Source organism: Periplaneta americana, chromosome 4 (assembly GCF_040183065.1).
Source record: "Periplaneta americana isolate PAMFEO1 chromosome 4, P.americana_PAMFEO1_priV1, whole genome shotgun sequence".
NCBI lineage: Eukaryota > Metazoa > Arthropoda > Insecta > Blattodea > Blattidae > Periplaneta > Periplaneta americana.
The window spans coordinates 176,499,589-176,518,162 of record NC_091120.1 but is presented as its reverse complement, the minus strand read 5'-3'; the positions used below and the strand labels follow the sequence as shown (position 1 = coordinate 176,518,162).

At 34.4% G+C, this 18,574-nt stretch overlaps 1 protein-coding gene across 1 annotated transcript in view; it reads left to right on the top strand.

The window, feature by feature from the left end:
- LOC138698464 (lipase 3-like) overlaps window positions 1–18,574 on the top strand; it is a 41,124-nt gene that overhangs the window by 15,461 nt on the left and 7,089 nt on the right. The window contains exons 4-7 of the mRNA XM_069824406.1: window positions 2,403–2,649; window positions 6,343–6,501; window positions 13,910–13,994; window positions 17,507–17,649. Coding sequence (XP_069680507.1) covers window positions 2,403–2,649; window positions 6,343–6,501; window positions 13,910–13,994; window positions 17,507–17,649 — 634 coding nt within the window. The remainder of the gene's footprint in view (window positions 1–2,402; window positions 2,650–6,342; window positions 6,502–13,909; window positions 13,995–17,506; window positions 17,650–18,574) is intronic.

Here is an 18,574-nt window from a genome sequence, read left to right as displayed (position 1 = left end):
AATATAGTCCACTAGTACAATACAAAGTTTTAGTACCAATTTCATGAAGCGTTGTTGAATGTCATGAATTCACCTGTAGAATAGAAGGCGTGAAAAATTAGGTACTTCATTAATTTGGCCATAAATAATCTTATGTTTTGAGTTTCATTTTTTATATTGATAGGGATGCTATTAAAAATATTTACTGCCATACAACGCACTCCTTTTTGATAGCACAATAGACTTGCCGATGAAGTATGAAAGTCATTTTTTTTGACGCGTATACATGCTATGAACTGTTGAATTAGTTATAAAGTTTTCACGATTACATACGAGGAAGATTATTAATGAAAAAGTATACTGACAAGCCATGGACTTTATTTGTAATTTTTGAAAATAGTCCTACACGATTTCCTTGTAGTAGTTTAGGCCCAAGAATATATAACAAATTTATATTTAAATACGCTAATCTTGTCAATTCTAATAGTTCTAGTATTAAATTAAAAAAGTTGTGTATGGATTTTATAAATAATGAAAAACTGTAAATTTAAATTTATATATTCTTATTTTATAGTAGACATAAGACAAATTGTATTATATACTTCTTAATTTAAATGCAGGAATCTGCCCCTGAGCATGAGTTCTACTCTTTCAGGGGCGATCTAAAGTTTTATCTGTTTATATTATATTTTATGTTACAATTATTAGCAAAATAAATAAATAAATAAATAAATAAATAAGTAAATAAACAAATAAATAAATAAATAAATTAATTAAATGAGTAAATAAATAAATAAATAAATAAATAAATAAATAAATAAATAAATAAATAAATAAATAAATAAATAAATAATATGCGTACTGCAGTTTAAAGAGAACTGGAACATGGCACAATCTAAACCCGTGAAGAAATACTACTTCCAATGGGAATATGATTACTTAGTTGTTAAAGACGAAAGAATTGCTTGTTTACTGTGTCCCATCCAATTTATTTCTACTCGCCGTTCCAATATTAAACCACATTTCAACAAAGTCCATATTAAGAATAAAATTATGGACTGCACAAACTTTCGGGTAAGTTCATTATTACGAATTGTATATTGATTATTTATTTATATAGACTACTGTTAAATTAAGGACGTCACTCGTTGTGTTCACTTTGAATTGAAATTAATAGTTAATTTCAAGGTTCATTACTTAAATGCTATAAATTTATGTTTCCGTAGGTGATGATAGGAAAGTTTTTGAAAATCTAAAGCATGTTAGGTGCAAAGAAATCTCAAAGAAACTACCGACAGGAAATCTAGCATAATTGTAAACCTTGAAACGAGATAACGCATTATAAATACAATGAAATTATTACAATCCTTTTTGAACATTACATGCCGCCACTGATGGACCTTTGCACGGGCGGAGAATGTAAACAACTCTACGCGGAAGTCGATCATCACCAATAGAAGTGGAGTGAGGCTGACGTCATATTTTCCCTACTTACGAGTTCTGCAGGCCTGCCTTATACCTTACTTAATATGCATTTCCCAAGTTTTTCATCTGATAGATAGATAGATAGATAGATAGATAGATAGATAGATAGATAGATAGATAGATAGATAGATAGATAGATAGATAGATAGATAGATAGATAGATAGATAGATAGATAGATAGATAGATAGATAGATAGATAGATAGATAGATAGATAGATAGATAGATAGATAGATAGATAGATAGATAGATAGATAGATAGATAGATAGATAGATAGATAGATAGATAGATAGATAGATAGATAGATAGATAGATAGATAGATAGATAGATAGATAGATAGATAGATAGATAGATAGAGAGATAGATAGATAGATAGATAGATAGATAGATAGATAGATAGATAGATAGATAGATAGATAGATAGATAGATAGATAGATAGATAGATAGATAGATAGATAGATAGATAGATAGATAGATAGATAGATAGATAGATAGATAGATAGATAGATAGATAGATAGATAGATAGATAGATAGATAGATAGATAGATAGATAGATAGATAGATAGATAGATAGATAGATAGATAGATAGATAGATAGATAGATAGATAGATAGATAGATAGATAGATAGATAGATAGATAGATAGATAGATAGATAGATAGATAGAACTTTATTGTCGATGGCATAATGTATGCATAGACATGGTCAAATATATACAATTACAATTTAATGTAAAATAAGTCAAAATATAAAAAAAAAAAAAAAACATTATTCATTTCAAGGGCCCATGCGTGCATCCTCAAGACTATAGAGACACAATTTTATTAATTTCGTTTTTATATAATTCCTAAATTTCAGAGAATCTTTTGTATATTTGATGTCATCAGGCAAACTGTTGTATATGTTGATACCTAAGACTGATTCCTGTCCAACAGTTGGCATCAGATGGGTGTATATGACTTGCCGGCAGTGATCGACTATATCATCCAGGAGACTGGACAGGAGAAGATCTACTACGTGGGACACTCGATGGGCACCACCATGTTTTACGTCATGGGGGCAAAGGTTCCAGAATACAACGACAAGATCCGTGCGATGGTCAGCCTGGCCCCCGTCGCATACATGTCCCACATGACGAGCCCTTTGATACAACTCCTCTCCGCTTACGAAACCAACTTGGACGTACGCATTCATTGACTAACATTTTTAGGCTAGTCATTGTTTAAAACAAAGCGATAGATTCCGGTGATAACTTTTTTACCTCAGATATATGGAAACAGAATGAAATTCTTTTACTAAGGTTCGGATAAAGTAGCTGTATCAAGATAGGCTGTACAGCTGTATAGGAAAGGGTCTTATTTGCTTCAGAACAATACTCCCTTCCACTAGCTAAAACTCTACCTGCTGGGGAAAACGTTCCCCATCACCCAGCTAAAACATCAGTGAACTGGCTGGGGGATACTGACAACTATAATCTTTTCGCTGTAAGAAAAATCCTAATGTAATCAATAGCACGTGACTGAAGTGAAGCTTCATTGACCGCTGTTTGGCGCCATAGATCCTCAGTACGTGATCCCGCCCACTGTTGTACATTCTGTTTTCATGTTAAACATTTTCCGTTACTCGTCAAGTAGACCTAACCTCACTATTGTGCATCCGTTTGCTTAGGAAACATTTACTTTATAATTATTGTAATTAAAACTCTTATGTTTAATAACCACACACACCGAGGATGCAGAAGCCATACTTCAGTACTACGTGCTTACGTGAACAACTACAAGCTCAAGTGACGCCAGCTTGTTACAAGAACAGACTACCTCAGTATTACTGTTGGTATTCATCCGCGTTCATTAGTACATAAAATATAAAAGTAGCTTTTCTTTTACATAGCGTTTTACATATGAGTGAAGTTATATGTTTCATCGTATTTAAGAACTAGAATTCAATTTTTTATTTTCGAATAATACAAGATTATGGTTTCCAAATACGAACTATATTCTCCTGCGTCATGTGAGTGTTTCGTCTTGGAGCCAATCACGGGTATGACAGCAACGTGCTTGTGTTTACATTAGGATTTTTCTTATAGCGAAAATAGTATAGTAAATGTTTGTAAACAAAACGCACGGACCAAGGATGCCTATCCTGATACAGCTACTTTATCCGAACCTTACTTATTACTAAAGACGAGAATTTCATGCGCTATCAAACTATGAAACATGCATGATCAAGCCAAAAATGCATTAAAATATGCACTTTCATTTTTGTTCCAAATGTCTTACTTCACTTCACTTTACTTTACTTTACTTCACTTCACTTTTTTGCACAGTTAACAACCTAACAAATTTACGAGAACAAGGGAATAAAACGAGACTAAGAGAAAGACAAGGGGAACAACAGGAAGACAAGTAAAGAAAAGGGAATAAAGGAGAACAAAATAAGGGGAATACAAAGAGAAAAGAGGAATACAAGAGAACAAGGAAACAGGACAATACAGGAAAAACAAGGGGAATACAGGGGGAGCAAGGGGAATGCAAGGATAACAAGGGGAATAAAGGAGAACAAGGGGATTATAAAGAAAACATGGGTAATATAAAGGGAACAAGATGAATATAAAGAGAATAAGGGGACTATAAAGAAAACATGGGTAACATAAAGGGAACAAGATGAATATAAAGGGAACAAGGGGACTATAAAGAAAACATGGGTAACATAAAGAGAACAAGATGAATATAAAGGGAACAAGGGGACTATAAAGAAAACATGGGTAACATAAAGGGAACAAGATGAATATAAAGGGAACAAGGGAACTATAAAGAAAACATGGGTAACATAAAGGGAACAAGATGAATATAAAGGGAACAAGGGGACTATAAAGAAAACATGGGTGACACAAAGAGAACAAGATGAATATAAAGGGAACAAGGGGACTATAAAGAAAACATGGGTAACATAAAGAGAACAAGATGAATATAAAGGGAACAAGAGGACTATAAAGAAAACATGGGTAACATAAAGGGAAAAAGATGAATATAAAGGGAACAAGGGGACTATAAAGAAAACATGGGTAACATAAAGGGAACAAGATGAATATAAAGGGAACAAGGGGACTATAAAGAAAACATGGGTAACATAAAGGGAACAAGATGAATATAAAGGGAACAAGGGGACTATAAAGAAAACATGGATAACATAAAGGGAACAAGATGAATATAAAGGGAACAAGGGGACTATAAAGAAAACATGGGTGACATAAAGGGAACAAGATAAATATAAAGAGAACAAGGGGACTATAAAGAAAACATGGGTAACATAAAGGGAACAAGATGAATATAAAGGGAACAAGGGGACTATAAAGAAAACATGGGTGACACAAAGAGAACAAGATGAATATAAAGGGAACAAGGGGACTATAAAGAAAACATGGGTGACATAAAGGGAACAAGATGAATATAAAGGAGACTATAAAGAAAACATGGGTGACACAAAGAGAAGAAGATGAATATAAAGAGAACAAGGGGACTATAAAGAAAACATGGGTAACATAAAGGGAACAAGATGAATATAAAGGGAACAAGGGGACTATAAAGAAAACATGGGTGACACAAAGAGAACAAGATGAATATAAAGGGAACAAGGGGACTATAAAGAAAACATGGGTGACATAAAGGGAACAAGATGAATATAAAGGGGACTATAAAGAAAACATGGGTGACACAAAGAGAAGAAGATGAATATAAAGAGAACAAGGGGACTATAAAGAAAACATGGGTAACATAAAGGGAACAAGATGAATATAAAGGGAACAAGATGAATATAAAGGGAACAAGGGGACTATAAAGAAAACATGGGTGACACAAAGAGAACAAGATGGATATAAAGGGAACAAGGGGACTATAAAGAAAACATGGGTGACATAAAGGGAACAAGTTGAATATAAAGGGGACTATAAAGAAAACATGGGTGACACAAAGAGAAGAAGATGAATATAAAGAGAACAAGGGGACTATAAAGAAAACATGGGTAACACAAAGAGAACAAAAGGAATATAAAGAGGACAAGGGGACTATAAAGAAAACATGGGTAACACAAAGAGAACAAGATGAATATAAAGGGAACAAGGGAACTATAAAGAAAACATGGGTAACACAAAGAGAACAAGATGAATATAAATAGAACAAGGGGACTATAAAGAAAACATGGGTAACACAAAGAGAACAAGATGAATATGAAGGGAATAAAAGGAATATAAGAATGGGAATACAAAGAGGACAAGGGAAGTATAGGGGGAACAAGGAAAATACAAGGAGAACAAGGACAGAAGATGAACAAGGGGAAAGGATTGCATTTTTATGTGACGGTCCATTCCCAATTTTCCTTCCCACATGTGAGGAGAAAGACGTAGTTGTACGTCATCTAGACCTGGGATTTTTGGGTTCATTTAACGTAGGCTGAAACATACGTTCTTTAATGCACCTAGTTTTAGGCAATATCATTGCTCAAGAGTTTTTCGTGTTGCATACATTTAGGGATTTTTACATAAAATTGTTGTAACATATTCTATTCGAGCCTAAAATTCCGAAGTCTACATGACTAATGCTTCATAAGTTAGTACTAATCTCCCTACACTAAGTAAAGCATTTAACTTATAATCTGATTCATTATTAGTCTAGACCTCGGATTCTTAGGTTCGAATAGGATAGGTTGCAATTATTTTATGTAAAAATCCTTAAATGTATGCAACGCGAGGTACTCTCGAGTGATGATATTGCCTAAAAGTAAGTGCATTAAAGGACGGGTGTTTCAGTCTACGCTAAACGAGCCTATAAATCCGAGGTCTAATTATACAGAGTTGTGAGGAAATTGTTTGCGTTGCAGTGGCTGCTGGATCTGATAGGAGGCTTCGAGTTCCTGCCACACAGCGAACTGTTCACCTTAATCGGCCAAGCTGCATGCAACGAGCAAGCCGTGACGTCTGCAATCTGCAGCAATGCCATCTTCCTCGTCTGCGGCTTCGACTCCAAACAACTCGACGTGGTAAGATCTCCACAGTATGACGTAGGCCTCAGTCTCGCAATTGGATCAGCCGTTTGCAAAACTCTATCTTTTCAAGGCAATTTAAATAATTCATCTTGTTCTAATGTAGGGTCAATCTAAAGCCACTTCAAATCTTAAAACGTTAAAAATATGCTGATGATTATAGGGACCGGATTTTTATGTAATATCAGGGTGTGAAATATGTACAGGTTTATGCAAGAAAAATAAGGTGAATACGTACCAAAATATGTAAAATCATGAATATCAATATCTGGCAGGTATAGGATAAGTAAGACTCTCCAGTTGTGATTTCATAGAGCACCCCACTTTTTTACCGCACACTTGACACATTACTATTTTTTCATCTGTAATGAAAATTTCGTCCATTGCAATCCATGATTTTATTTTTGTCGTTAGGGGTGAATATATAGGGGCCACTTTAGTTAGTTAAAAGCAGTAGATCAAGTCACTTGCACTTTATAGGTACTGTAAGTACTAAAACTAAAGAACTGAGTGAAATGAATGACATAACAGTACTGCAAACACTGTTTCGCTTTACTGGATTAGGAGAAAATAAGAAGAGATGTGGGACACATGCATTTTAGCTGCTCCCTGTAAGAAACAAGTACCTACTAAAACTTTTAACTATAGGCATTTACAAACTGTTGTTTGAAAAGTGACATTCCTGTCTCATTGAGAAGGGTAGGATTATTCCAGCCAAGAACCATACTTTCTAATTGCTATTGTTTACCTATAGCTTGGATACTCAGACTGACACGAGTTTTTCCTGGAAGAATTAGGAAGAGGGTGAGTAAGGTTACAAATTGCATGGGAACGGCTAGTTATGACATGTGCAGAACAATTATAGTTCGAGACCAATCATGTCATCCTCGTCCCATCTATCGCATGAAGGCAACGCTACTTTCTGAGTGATTTTTACAATACAAGGTAGTTGTATGAGAAAGGTTGCCTTTTGTTCACTCATTTACAGCGGGCAGTATGGGGTGAGTGCCTCTATTACTTCCTAGAACTAAGGACGTTATGTTTCGTCCCGAAATATATCCTTTCTTGGGTAGGTAAAAAGGTTTTTTAAATCTATGTATTTCAAATTGTAAACTTCCCCACCAGAAGTTTTTTTTTTTCTTTCAGAGACGTAAAAATGAATAAAACCCCTAAATATGTCGATTCATGTAATACCAAGCCATAATATGTAATGTGGGGTAAATATGTAAAAATACGTAGTATCAAATTTTAATATATTAATGGTAATTACAAGATTCGCAAAGATTTGTTATTTATATACGGTTAGGTTGAAAGGAATATAATATGTAATTACCAGGGAAAGGATTTATATGTAAATACATATTTACTTATAAAGCTAATATAATTTATATTTTGCATTATCTTTATGTTTCACAATGTGTAGGGTTGAAAAATCCTACTTTTATTTTCCATATTTTTCCATATTTTAGAGTTTAGTACATATTTTCGTTAATTTCCATATATTTTCCATATTTCATATAAAACAGTCCATATTATATTAGGTTTAACAATAAAACAAAACAAAATTCCATTAACTTTTAAAAATACATTTCAACAATAGAGATTTAAACACATGTTCAGTAATCCCTTTAACATCAGAGTTATTTGAAAATTAGCAGTCCTATCAACAATGGGAAAGTAAGTTACAAAACTGTATTAATTTAATTTAAAATTTTTAACAGACTTCAGTTGTGCAGCTCAACAGTTAAATGCCAGTCAGAGTACACATAGGTTCAGTTTTGTAAATCATACTATAAAGACGGTAAATATGCCAAAAGTACGTCATTCAGTCAATTTAAAATCAAAACTAACAAGTTACATTTCAGAATTTAAAGAAGATGGTTTATCAACTGACAATAAAATATTATTTTGTAATTTGTGTCAGTGTGCAGTATCATCTACACAAAAGTTCCTGGTGCAACAACACATTACAACTAGTAAACATCAGGCCAACAAACAACTAAATTCCAAGCAGAGACAATTGTTTTTAACACAACCAACAACATCGAATGTAAGATCTGAGTTTAACATCGACCTGTGCCGTTCTCTCATCTCTGCTGATATTCCTCTCTACAAACTAAAGAATAAGGTCTTCAGGGAATTCCTTGAAAAATATACTCAACATACAATCCCGGATGAGTCAACACTTAGGAAGACGTATGCTCCATCCATCTACGATGAGACAATACAGAAGATAAGAGATGAAATTAAAGATAGTTCAATTTGGGTTTCCATTGATGAGACTCCCGACAAAGAAGGTAGACTTGTTGGTAATGTAGTTATCGGTTTGTTAAGTGAACAATATTCTGAACGAATTCTTTTACATTGTGATGTTCTAGAAAAGTGCAATAACAAAACTATAGTTAAACTGTTCAACGAAGCTATGGGTATCCTGTGGCCAAAGGGTATTATGTACGATAATGTGTTATTCTTTATTAGCGATGCTGCCCCTTATATGGTCAAAGCTGGACAAGCATTATCTGTTGTATATCCTAAATTGACTCATTTTACTTGTGTGGCGCATGCATTTCATCGTGTGGCAGAAGTGGTCAGAGACAATTTCCCTAAAGTAGATTTGTTGATTTCATCAGTGAAAAAAGTATTTCTCAAAGCTCCCAGTAGAGTTAACGCGTTGAAAGAAATGTACCCTGAAATTCCATTGCCACCAAAGCCAATTTTAACTAGATGGGGTACATGGCTAGAAGCAGTTGAATATTATGCCGAACATATAGACTCTATTAACAATGTTCTCCTTGCATTGGACTCTGAAGATGCAGTCTCAATTGATACTGCGAAAACAGTTACCTGTGACATAAGTGTGAAGAATGACTTAGCTCACATTCAGCATACATTTTCATGCATCATAAAAACGCTCAAAAGTCTCCAAAATAGGCACCTTTCACTATCTGAAAGTTTTGAAATTATAAATAGTACTGTGGAACAACTGAATCGTGGTAGAGGTAAAGTTGCAGATGCAGTAAGAGCTAAGGTGGACACTGTACTTTCAAAAAACCCTGGATATGAAGAACTACAAAAGGTTGTTGCTGTGATGAGTGGTGAATCAACAGTGAAGATTAACTTGGACTTATCCCCAGCAGACATTGTGAAATTGAATTATGTACCAGTTACTTCTTGTGACGTCGAACGCTCTTTTAGTCAGTATAAATCTATCCTCAGAGACAATAGAAGAAGATTCACTTTTCAGCACTTGAAAGAAATGTTTGTAACCTATTGTTATGGTAACAGACAATAAAAATTGTGTTTTGTTGAAACTACATTGGAAGATAAGGTACGTCCATTATATTTTTTGTTTAGTTTGATTAAAATGTACCAATATTTAACGTACATAGTCATTTTTTTATAATTTTAAGTCCATATTTAATTCCATATTTTGGTAAAAATCCATATTTAATTCCATATTTTGGTAAAAATAACTACATATATATTTACATATTTCATATATTTTTAGTCCATATAAATCCGTTCCCTGGTAATTACATAAAAATCCGATCCCTATGAATGTCACGGATCATCATGATGTCTACGGTTTCTCGAGTGATTCTAATTGTAGAGATATATTTAAAGTGCAGAGTCTTTCATAAATAACGAGTCTCTCGAAAATCATTGGATAATTTTTAAAAATTATGTTTATCCTCACGAGAAGGAACTCTTCCCGGGACATACAGTCGAGTTGGAAACAAACACCCCCTCCCCCCGCCGCCAGAGGAAGCTACTTATCGATGTGTAATGTACATTTGATGCCAACTTAAAATGATCTGGAGCATGGCCTTCTATACGCCCAGGATAATGGCACACGACCATGCCTATACACATTGTTGTGATAGACTGGAATGATAAAATACCACGCAGGCGCTTAACGGTATTGCAGAAGAGAAAAATTGCTGCCTGGTTTGAACTTGGAAACAGTGTCGCTCAAATTAAGCGTTTATTCAGTAGACGAAGTGTTTCCAGGCAGTTGGATCGGTCGCACAGGCCCAATCCGTGGGCCTCTACGATAATCTGTTTTGACTCCCCTAGACTTCTATTTCTGGGGATTCATCAAGGATCATGTCTATGCGACTAAGCCACGCAGCATTACTGAATTATTGAAACGAAATGAACACACGATACAAATGGTTACGCCTGACATGCTCACCAGAGTCCATGAACACTTGATACGTCCCTTATATTTGTGCATTCAGCAGAACAGAAGCATTCTGAAAATTGTACACTACAATTTGTCAACAATTGAAACTGTTTTTATATTTATGTGTTTTAATAAATGTTTAAAACACTAACAATTCTTTTGTTTAATAGCTTTGGCGGCGAGGGAAGGGGGTGTTTGTTTTCAAATCGACTGTACGGCACCAGGAAGGGTTCTTTCTCGTGAGGAAGAACATCATTTCAAAAGATTATCCAAAATAGTTAATTTTTCGATAGACTCGTTGCTTATGAAAGACCCTGTGTGTTGCTATTGTTACTTACAGCTCGGATACTGTCATTACACTTCATGATCCCTTTTTTCTCGGGTTGTCAGCCAGGTGAGTTGTATAGTTGCTTCCAAGTTATCGATTAGGGGAGAAGTGGGTACAGTGAGACAGGGGGAACAGTGAGACATTTTTTATTAGATAGTAAATTTTGATGTTGAAATGTTTGTAACAGTGGAGTTATATGTTGCGTGAGTAAAGTAACAGTATTTTCATATTCGATTTGATTCTAGTTATAAAGGCGAGTGATGAAAAAATAATTCGTATTTTTTCACTCTAGAAGTAAAATTTTGGCTTGTGTTTAATGAAGGTTATATTGGATATACAAATCAAATAGAAATATGGATGTTTTGTTATCTAATACTACGGTATTTGACGTTATGTTTGGCAAAGTTTCGTCTTTCTTGTTTTGAATTTGAAGTAATTGCGCCATTTTTAAACAAACTATGCGTAAAGAGAACAGTGAGACATGCCATTGAAGGGTACACTGAGACGTCTTATTGTTACCATGTACCTATGATTTGCAAAAACAAACTGTAACTATATTACGTTTACCGGTAACTAACATTAAAAATGAACATACTAGTAACCAATTTAGGAACTACAGCTTAAAATAATGGATACATTACATTTTAATGCTTTCTTAAATAAAAAAATTAGTCACAACATTTAAGAAAATATTAAAAAATAATTAAGAATTAAATTAAATTCTTATAATTATAAGCTTTGTTGTCACCAAAAGTTCATTTTATTTTTTCGCAAAAGTTTGAAAAGTCATGGAAAATTCACTTTTCCAAATGTTCCAGATGTTTCAATGGTTTCGAAGTCAGACATCAAAATGATTCTAAATAAGTCTACAGAATATGGCAAGATAAAGAGACAGCAAGCTTTCTTTTCTTTTGAAATAAATATAAATCATTTCAATGTCCGTTAATAGACACTGTGGTGTCTCACTGTACCCTCCTGAATGGGAACAGTGAGACATTTGCATTTTTTTGACAAACACGCATTGAATATTATGTCCTTTATCTAGTAACATTTCTGTTTATGTATTATTGTACTCCGTGTTTTAATGTATATTTCTATTGCACTTGATTCTAAAAATACTTGAAATTTCACTTGCATACATATGTCTTAATATTTTGTGTCTCACTGTATCCACTACTCCCCTACTAGCGGTGCCATATCCTTCAGGGATAATCCCTAAACTCAAAATTTGTTGATAATTATCCAATTATTTTTGTTTGGAATTATTTTTCGCCTCTATAACTGGCGTCCTAGGTACTTAAATTTATTTACTTGTTGTAACATTCTATAGAATGAGTTGAATTTAAATTACCGGCATTTTTACCGAGTCATGAGGTTACTTTCTAACGGGCAGTGAACTGGGTTTTCCCAGTTAGTTGTTTCCTTAAGGGGTTGGGTACAGCTTATAGCAGTAAATTTTTTTGAAATATTCAAATTGGTATGTGTAAAACACTATCTTTCTCCTATATGAAAAAAATTAAGATTAAAAATTTTTTTTTTTTTTCAAAATTCAAAATGGTCGCAGTTTACTGTGCAGTGATGAAGCATTTCCCTCATAACTCATAAACTTGTTAACTTTTCACATTCTCTCTCTCTTTTATTTTATTGCTGAAACTTATGTTTACAATATCAGGCTCTTTAATAAACAATATATATTTTTTATTTTGTGTTAGAAGAAAATACTAAGTAATTGATTAACTAGCGGACTTACTCGTGTTAATTATGTAAGTCTGTGCGGCTTACAGCCGTTTCGGTTTGGTAGGCTCTGAGGATGGTGTGATGAAGCACCGAAACAGCTGTAAGCCGCACAGACTTACATAATTAACACGAGTAAGTCCGCTAGTTAATCAATTACTTATATTCAAGTGTTAAAAGTAGTGTACGCAAGATTAAAAATGGATTATCAAGAAAATACTGATATTTGACCATTTTTAAAACGAAGTTATTTTTTTATCAGCCAATCTATCAAAGATATAGAAGTGATCTTGCGTCATATTATAGATATGATATGCACAAATACACACAAAAAATTTCATCACAGAATGTTGGATAGTGTTTGAGTTATGTGGGAAACGCTTCATCATTGCACAGTGAACTGAATTTTTTTAAATCGTAAAAATATATTTTTTTTTTCATATAACAGAAGGACAATGTTTTACATATACTAATTGAAGAGTCCACTGCAAGAATTATAGATGCCACTTTCTTGTCGAAAATGAACCAAGACTGTCAATGCATAGCTTAAGACATATAGAATGTACATAGAGAGTTATATGGCATTAACACTGATAGTCATTGTCCAGTAATGATCGGAAAATCACAGTTAAGCTTTGAGCGCTAAGCAGTTCAAACTTTCAATTGCTTCTCCTGCAAAATGTATTCCAAATTACATCCATCATTCTTGCAGTGGACTCTTCAATTTTCATTATTGCACAAGATACAGTAATGGAAGAAAAAATGTTGAATATTTCCAAAATTTTACTGCTGTAAGCTGTACCTAACCCCTTAAAGCTTGGCGTAGAATAGAATGCGTGGGTTTTCCTTGTTAATTCTTTGCACTAAGGCGACGATACAATTCTACTGGTATTTTGCATTGTCAATTTCCGTTAATGAGTTGAAATGTATTGAGAATACGTATTTTCAACCATAGGTGCACTTTAGAAGTTAATTTTTATCATAGTTTCATGAAATCTTTCGTTCAAACTTATTTTCAATTTCTTTTTATACTGGTTATATCTAATATATAATGAAATACAGAAAGCTTAGCGTTGAAATTACTGTTCCTAGGTAAGGCACTCGTACATCTTTGGCCATTGCTCAAGTTAAACTAGTACAACACTTTTTTTTTGCAGTCCAAGCTGCCCGCCATCATGGGTCACGACCCAGCTGGTAGCTCCACCATGGAATTCATCCATTATGGACAAGAGGTCACTTCTGGTATGTATGATTTCCATTACTGTGTTCTAGCCCTGATGAACTTTCATCCATCTTATCTCGTTTCATTTTTCTCAGAAGTACAGACTAGGGAGGAGCTGGGTAGTATCGGACATCGGGTAATATCGGACAGTGCGTTTCTTTCATCTATCATCAGATGGTAGTACCTGGATAATATGGTTACTTTTCTGTATGCGCCATAACAGAAACGTAACCATGTCATTCAGGTAAGGTGGCTGCTCCTGTTATGGCCATGTTCCTGATATGCCCACCCACCTATTGTGAGTTAGTTAATAAAAAAATCCGCTAAATTGCAGCAGCATCGAGTGAAAGGGCATCCTGGTATGTCACTTGATCGTTTTCCATCCAATCAGGTTGAGCAATATGGCCTCAGTTGCCTGTTTTGTGGTTTTCATGTGACCTCTTCTTATTTTTCTCTGGTAAGTCTGCTTTGTTTTATGCATGTTTTTCAAAGACTTGTTCATGAAAACCATCGCACTCAATTCAGTTTTTAATGTTCTCTTGATTGGTGTTGTCGTTGATGGTGTATCTTTTACGAGTTGTTCATAATCAAACTATTTTCGTGAAAGCTTACCTGCTCCTGATATGGCCATATCAAATGCACCATGGCCATATCAAGTTCATTTCACTTTTATTTTTTTACCTGACAAATTTATATACCTTATAGCTGGGATTACGCAAAAATTTTGCATTTTAAGAAAAACAACTTAATTTTTATGGAAAAACCTGTTTTGACTACACTTTTGAATTATAAAAAAGATTATTAAGTGTCAATTTTATTCATTTTGCACCAAAATTATTTAATTTTAACACAACCGCGCTATCAAACTAAAAACAATCACGATTTGTAGAACATGGAACAAGGGTGGCCATATCATGTGCACATGTTCCTGATATGGCCACTAGGTAGACTTTTGGAATTTGGGATTTTTTGGACAATTAAAGCTATTTTTATGGGGAAAGGAAATTGTTTTAAGAAAGTCCTTTAGACTGAGAACGAGTAAGAAAAAAGTGGTTTACATTTTTTTTCAAAATGGCGGCTAGAAAAATTCTCAAACCTTAGCATGGCCATATCAGGGACACCTACCTTACTATCATCTGGTGGTAGATGAAAGAAACTCACTGTCCGATATTACCCGATGTCGATACTACCCATCTCTCCCCTATAATGAAGCTTTCTTTTATTAGTCAGTGTAAGAAATATCATTACTAACATGGTATAGGTCGATTTGTCCTCTTCCGATTACTGTACACAGAAATTTGTGTTTAAAATCATCTGTAGCAGCCATTTTCAACTGATGTGCCATGGCACACTAGTGTGTCGTGAATGATTGATTCACTGGTGTGCCGTGATAAAATAAAAATAGTAAAGGCTGTCGTAGTAAATTGTAAAAATAAATGTGAAGAGAGTAGTAAAAAAGTAGATTCACAAGAATCAGTATTCAGTGAAAGGGGCACAAGTTAACATTCAGTAAACACATTCCCTCCTAAAACCCTCAAAATTCCCCCCTGGTTGGGAACCACTGGAATAGATTATACGAGTATGCCGTAGGATTTTAAATTACAGTTTTAGTGTGCCACATGTTGAAAAAGGTTGAAAAACGCTGATCTAAAGAATTATTTCTATAAGATTTACAAGTAATTTTATCGGAAAAATAAGTTTTACAATTACTGTGAAAACTAAAGACGATATGAGGAAAGAGCGCTTGGTTTTCTGAGACCTATTGACTGTCGCATTTACCTCATTGTAATATTCTTTTTTGTACGATCGTGTTTTTTGCTGTATTTACAGCTACTGTTATTAAGGAAACCTTTCTTCATTACATTAGGAAAGTTCAGGATAACACAGAGGGTTTAGAATTGAACGGGTTACATCAGCTTCTTGTCTATGCGGATGACGTGAATATGTTAGCAGAAAATACACAAACGATCAGGGAAAACACGGAAATTCTACTTGAAGCAAGTAAAGCGATAGGGTTTGAAGTAAATCCCGAAAAGACTAAGTATATGATTATGTCTCGTGACCAGAATATTGTACGAAATGGAAATATAAAAATTGGAGATTTATCCTTCGAAGAGGTGGAAAAATTCAAATATCTTGGAGCAACAGTAACAAATATAAATGACACTTGGGAGGAAATTAAACGCAGAATAAATATGGGAAATGCGTGTTATTATTCGGTTGAGAAGCTTTTGTCATCTAGTCTGCTGTCAAAAAATCTGAAAGTTAGAATTTATAAAACAGCTATATTACCGGTTGTTCTGTATGATTGTGAAACTTGGACTCTGACTTTGAGAGAGGAACAGAGATTAAGGGTGTTTGAGAATAAGGTGCTTAGGAAAATATTTGGGGCTAAGAGGGATGAAGTTACAGGAGAATGGAGAAAGTTACACAACGCAGAGCTGCACGCATTGTATTCTTCACCTGACATAATTAGGAACATTAAATCCAGACGTTTGAGATGGGCAGGACATGTAGCACGTATGGGCGAATCCAGAAATGCATATAGAGTGTTAGTTGGGAGGCCGGACGAAAAAAGACCTTTAGGTAGGCCGAGACGTAGATGGGAGGATAATATTAAAATGGATTTGAGGGAGGTGGGATATGATGATAGAGACTGGATTAATCTTGCTCAGGATAGGGATCAATGGCGGGCTTATGTGAGGGCGGCAATGAACCTCCGGGTTCCTTAAAAGCCTGTAAGTAAGTAAGTAAGTAAGTAAGTAAGTAAGTAAGTAAGTAAGTAAGTAAGTAAGTAAGTAAGTAAATAAGTAAGTAAGTAATTAAGTAAGTAACTAAGTATTCTTCATTACATAAAACTACTGTATACTGAATGTCTCATTACAGTACACTTATTGTTACTTAGTTACCATTGCATTGCAATTTTGCGAAAGGCTGGACTAAAGAAACGTTTAACGTTGTTTCTATGTGTCCTTAGATCTTACATTAGAGACAAATCTTTAGCTATGCAAGAGAAATGAACGGCCATCATTTTCAAAAATGTGTTTACATATCCATATTATGATTATTTTTCAATTGAACTTCATTCTCTATAGTGTACGCTAATGTGGTGTAGACAGTATAATATACACTGCATAATGAATACGTTCGCATGGATAACTCAGTTCGTGAGTAAAAACAATTATTGTTAATAGAGTAATGTATTTTGATTGAACAAAAACATAATGAAAATTATCAAACTCAAAATCGCGATATCTTCTAGTTTACGTAAATGGATGAACTACTTTTCTTCCCTCCCATACCTAGTAAAGTGATTTGTTTGTATTTTACGCCAGTATCATCAAACTCCAGTCGTGGAAGGGGGTAGCAAACGGTGTTTCCGGTTGTCAACCGTTAATCCAAAGGTATAGCCATGTTAATATTAGAAATGTTAGTAAAAATAAAATGATGTCCCTGTATAAGATTCTGGTTCTACTGATGACGGCTTCAATAAAAAGGCTGGACTGAAGAAACATCTAACGTCTTGTTTCAGGTCACTTCAGAGAATACGATTATGGAGCTCTGAAGAACATGGTAGTGTACGGCCAGGTAACACCACCAGACTATGATCTGTCGAAGGTGACGGCTCCTGTATTCCTCCACTACAGTGACAACGACTGGCTAGCCGCTGTAGAGGTAATTGAATCTAACTCCTCTCAGTAAACATCAAAAACAGACTCAAAGGGTCGATTTCTAAAACGAGGTCGAGACCACGACCATGGCTTTAAACCGCGTTTGGATTTATAAAACGAGATCTTTTTCACTTTTCTGAGCCACGGCTCGAAACCATGGTCTGAAGCAGAGACCACGGCTGGGGCAGGTTTAAAACCACGGCTTCATGTGTACAAGATGGAGATAGTAGGTCAGCTGGGTGATTATAGAAGGAAAATTTGTGATTACAAATATTAAATCACGGATTAGAATGATGAGCGACAGGAATAAGCCTTTGTAACTATATAACGACGATAATTTCATGCGAATATTTCGATTTTCGAAGGAATCAACGCAAAATTTAGCGAGAATGCTAAATAATAATCTGAAACGAAATGCAAGAGGCGCCAGGTTGACAATTTTTTACACCTTCTTGTTGCTTTGAGGGAAGTAAGATATATGCCTAATATTTTATACTAATTACACCTTTATGTCTATAAGACGATATAACCAAATTCTTAGTCTTTACATTAGTTCAAGACATTTTATTTAATATTCAACTATAATGTGGGCCTACAAGAATATGTATGAAGCAAGCGTGATTTTGTATTCTTATTTTAAGTTTTATGCTACTGGGGCTTTCCACGTAGTAGGCCTATTATATGTGAAAATAGAACCATATCATATTTTAGTTTCAATTGCAACTTTAATCCAGTTAATATTTAGGTTATTGATTCGTTAGACCCGGGTTTTCAGGTAGTTAATGTTGGCAGTAGCTATAATGATAAACTACAACATAAACGTTCGACTTGTGCTAATTATTTGGCAAATATAATTCCGGTACCTAAAAATCAGTTCCCTATAGTTAATGCTAGTATTTTAAACGCACATATATTCTGTAAATTAGCAA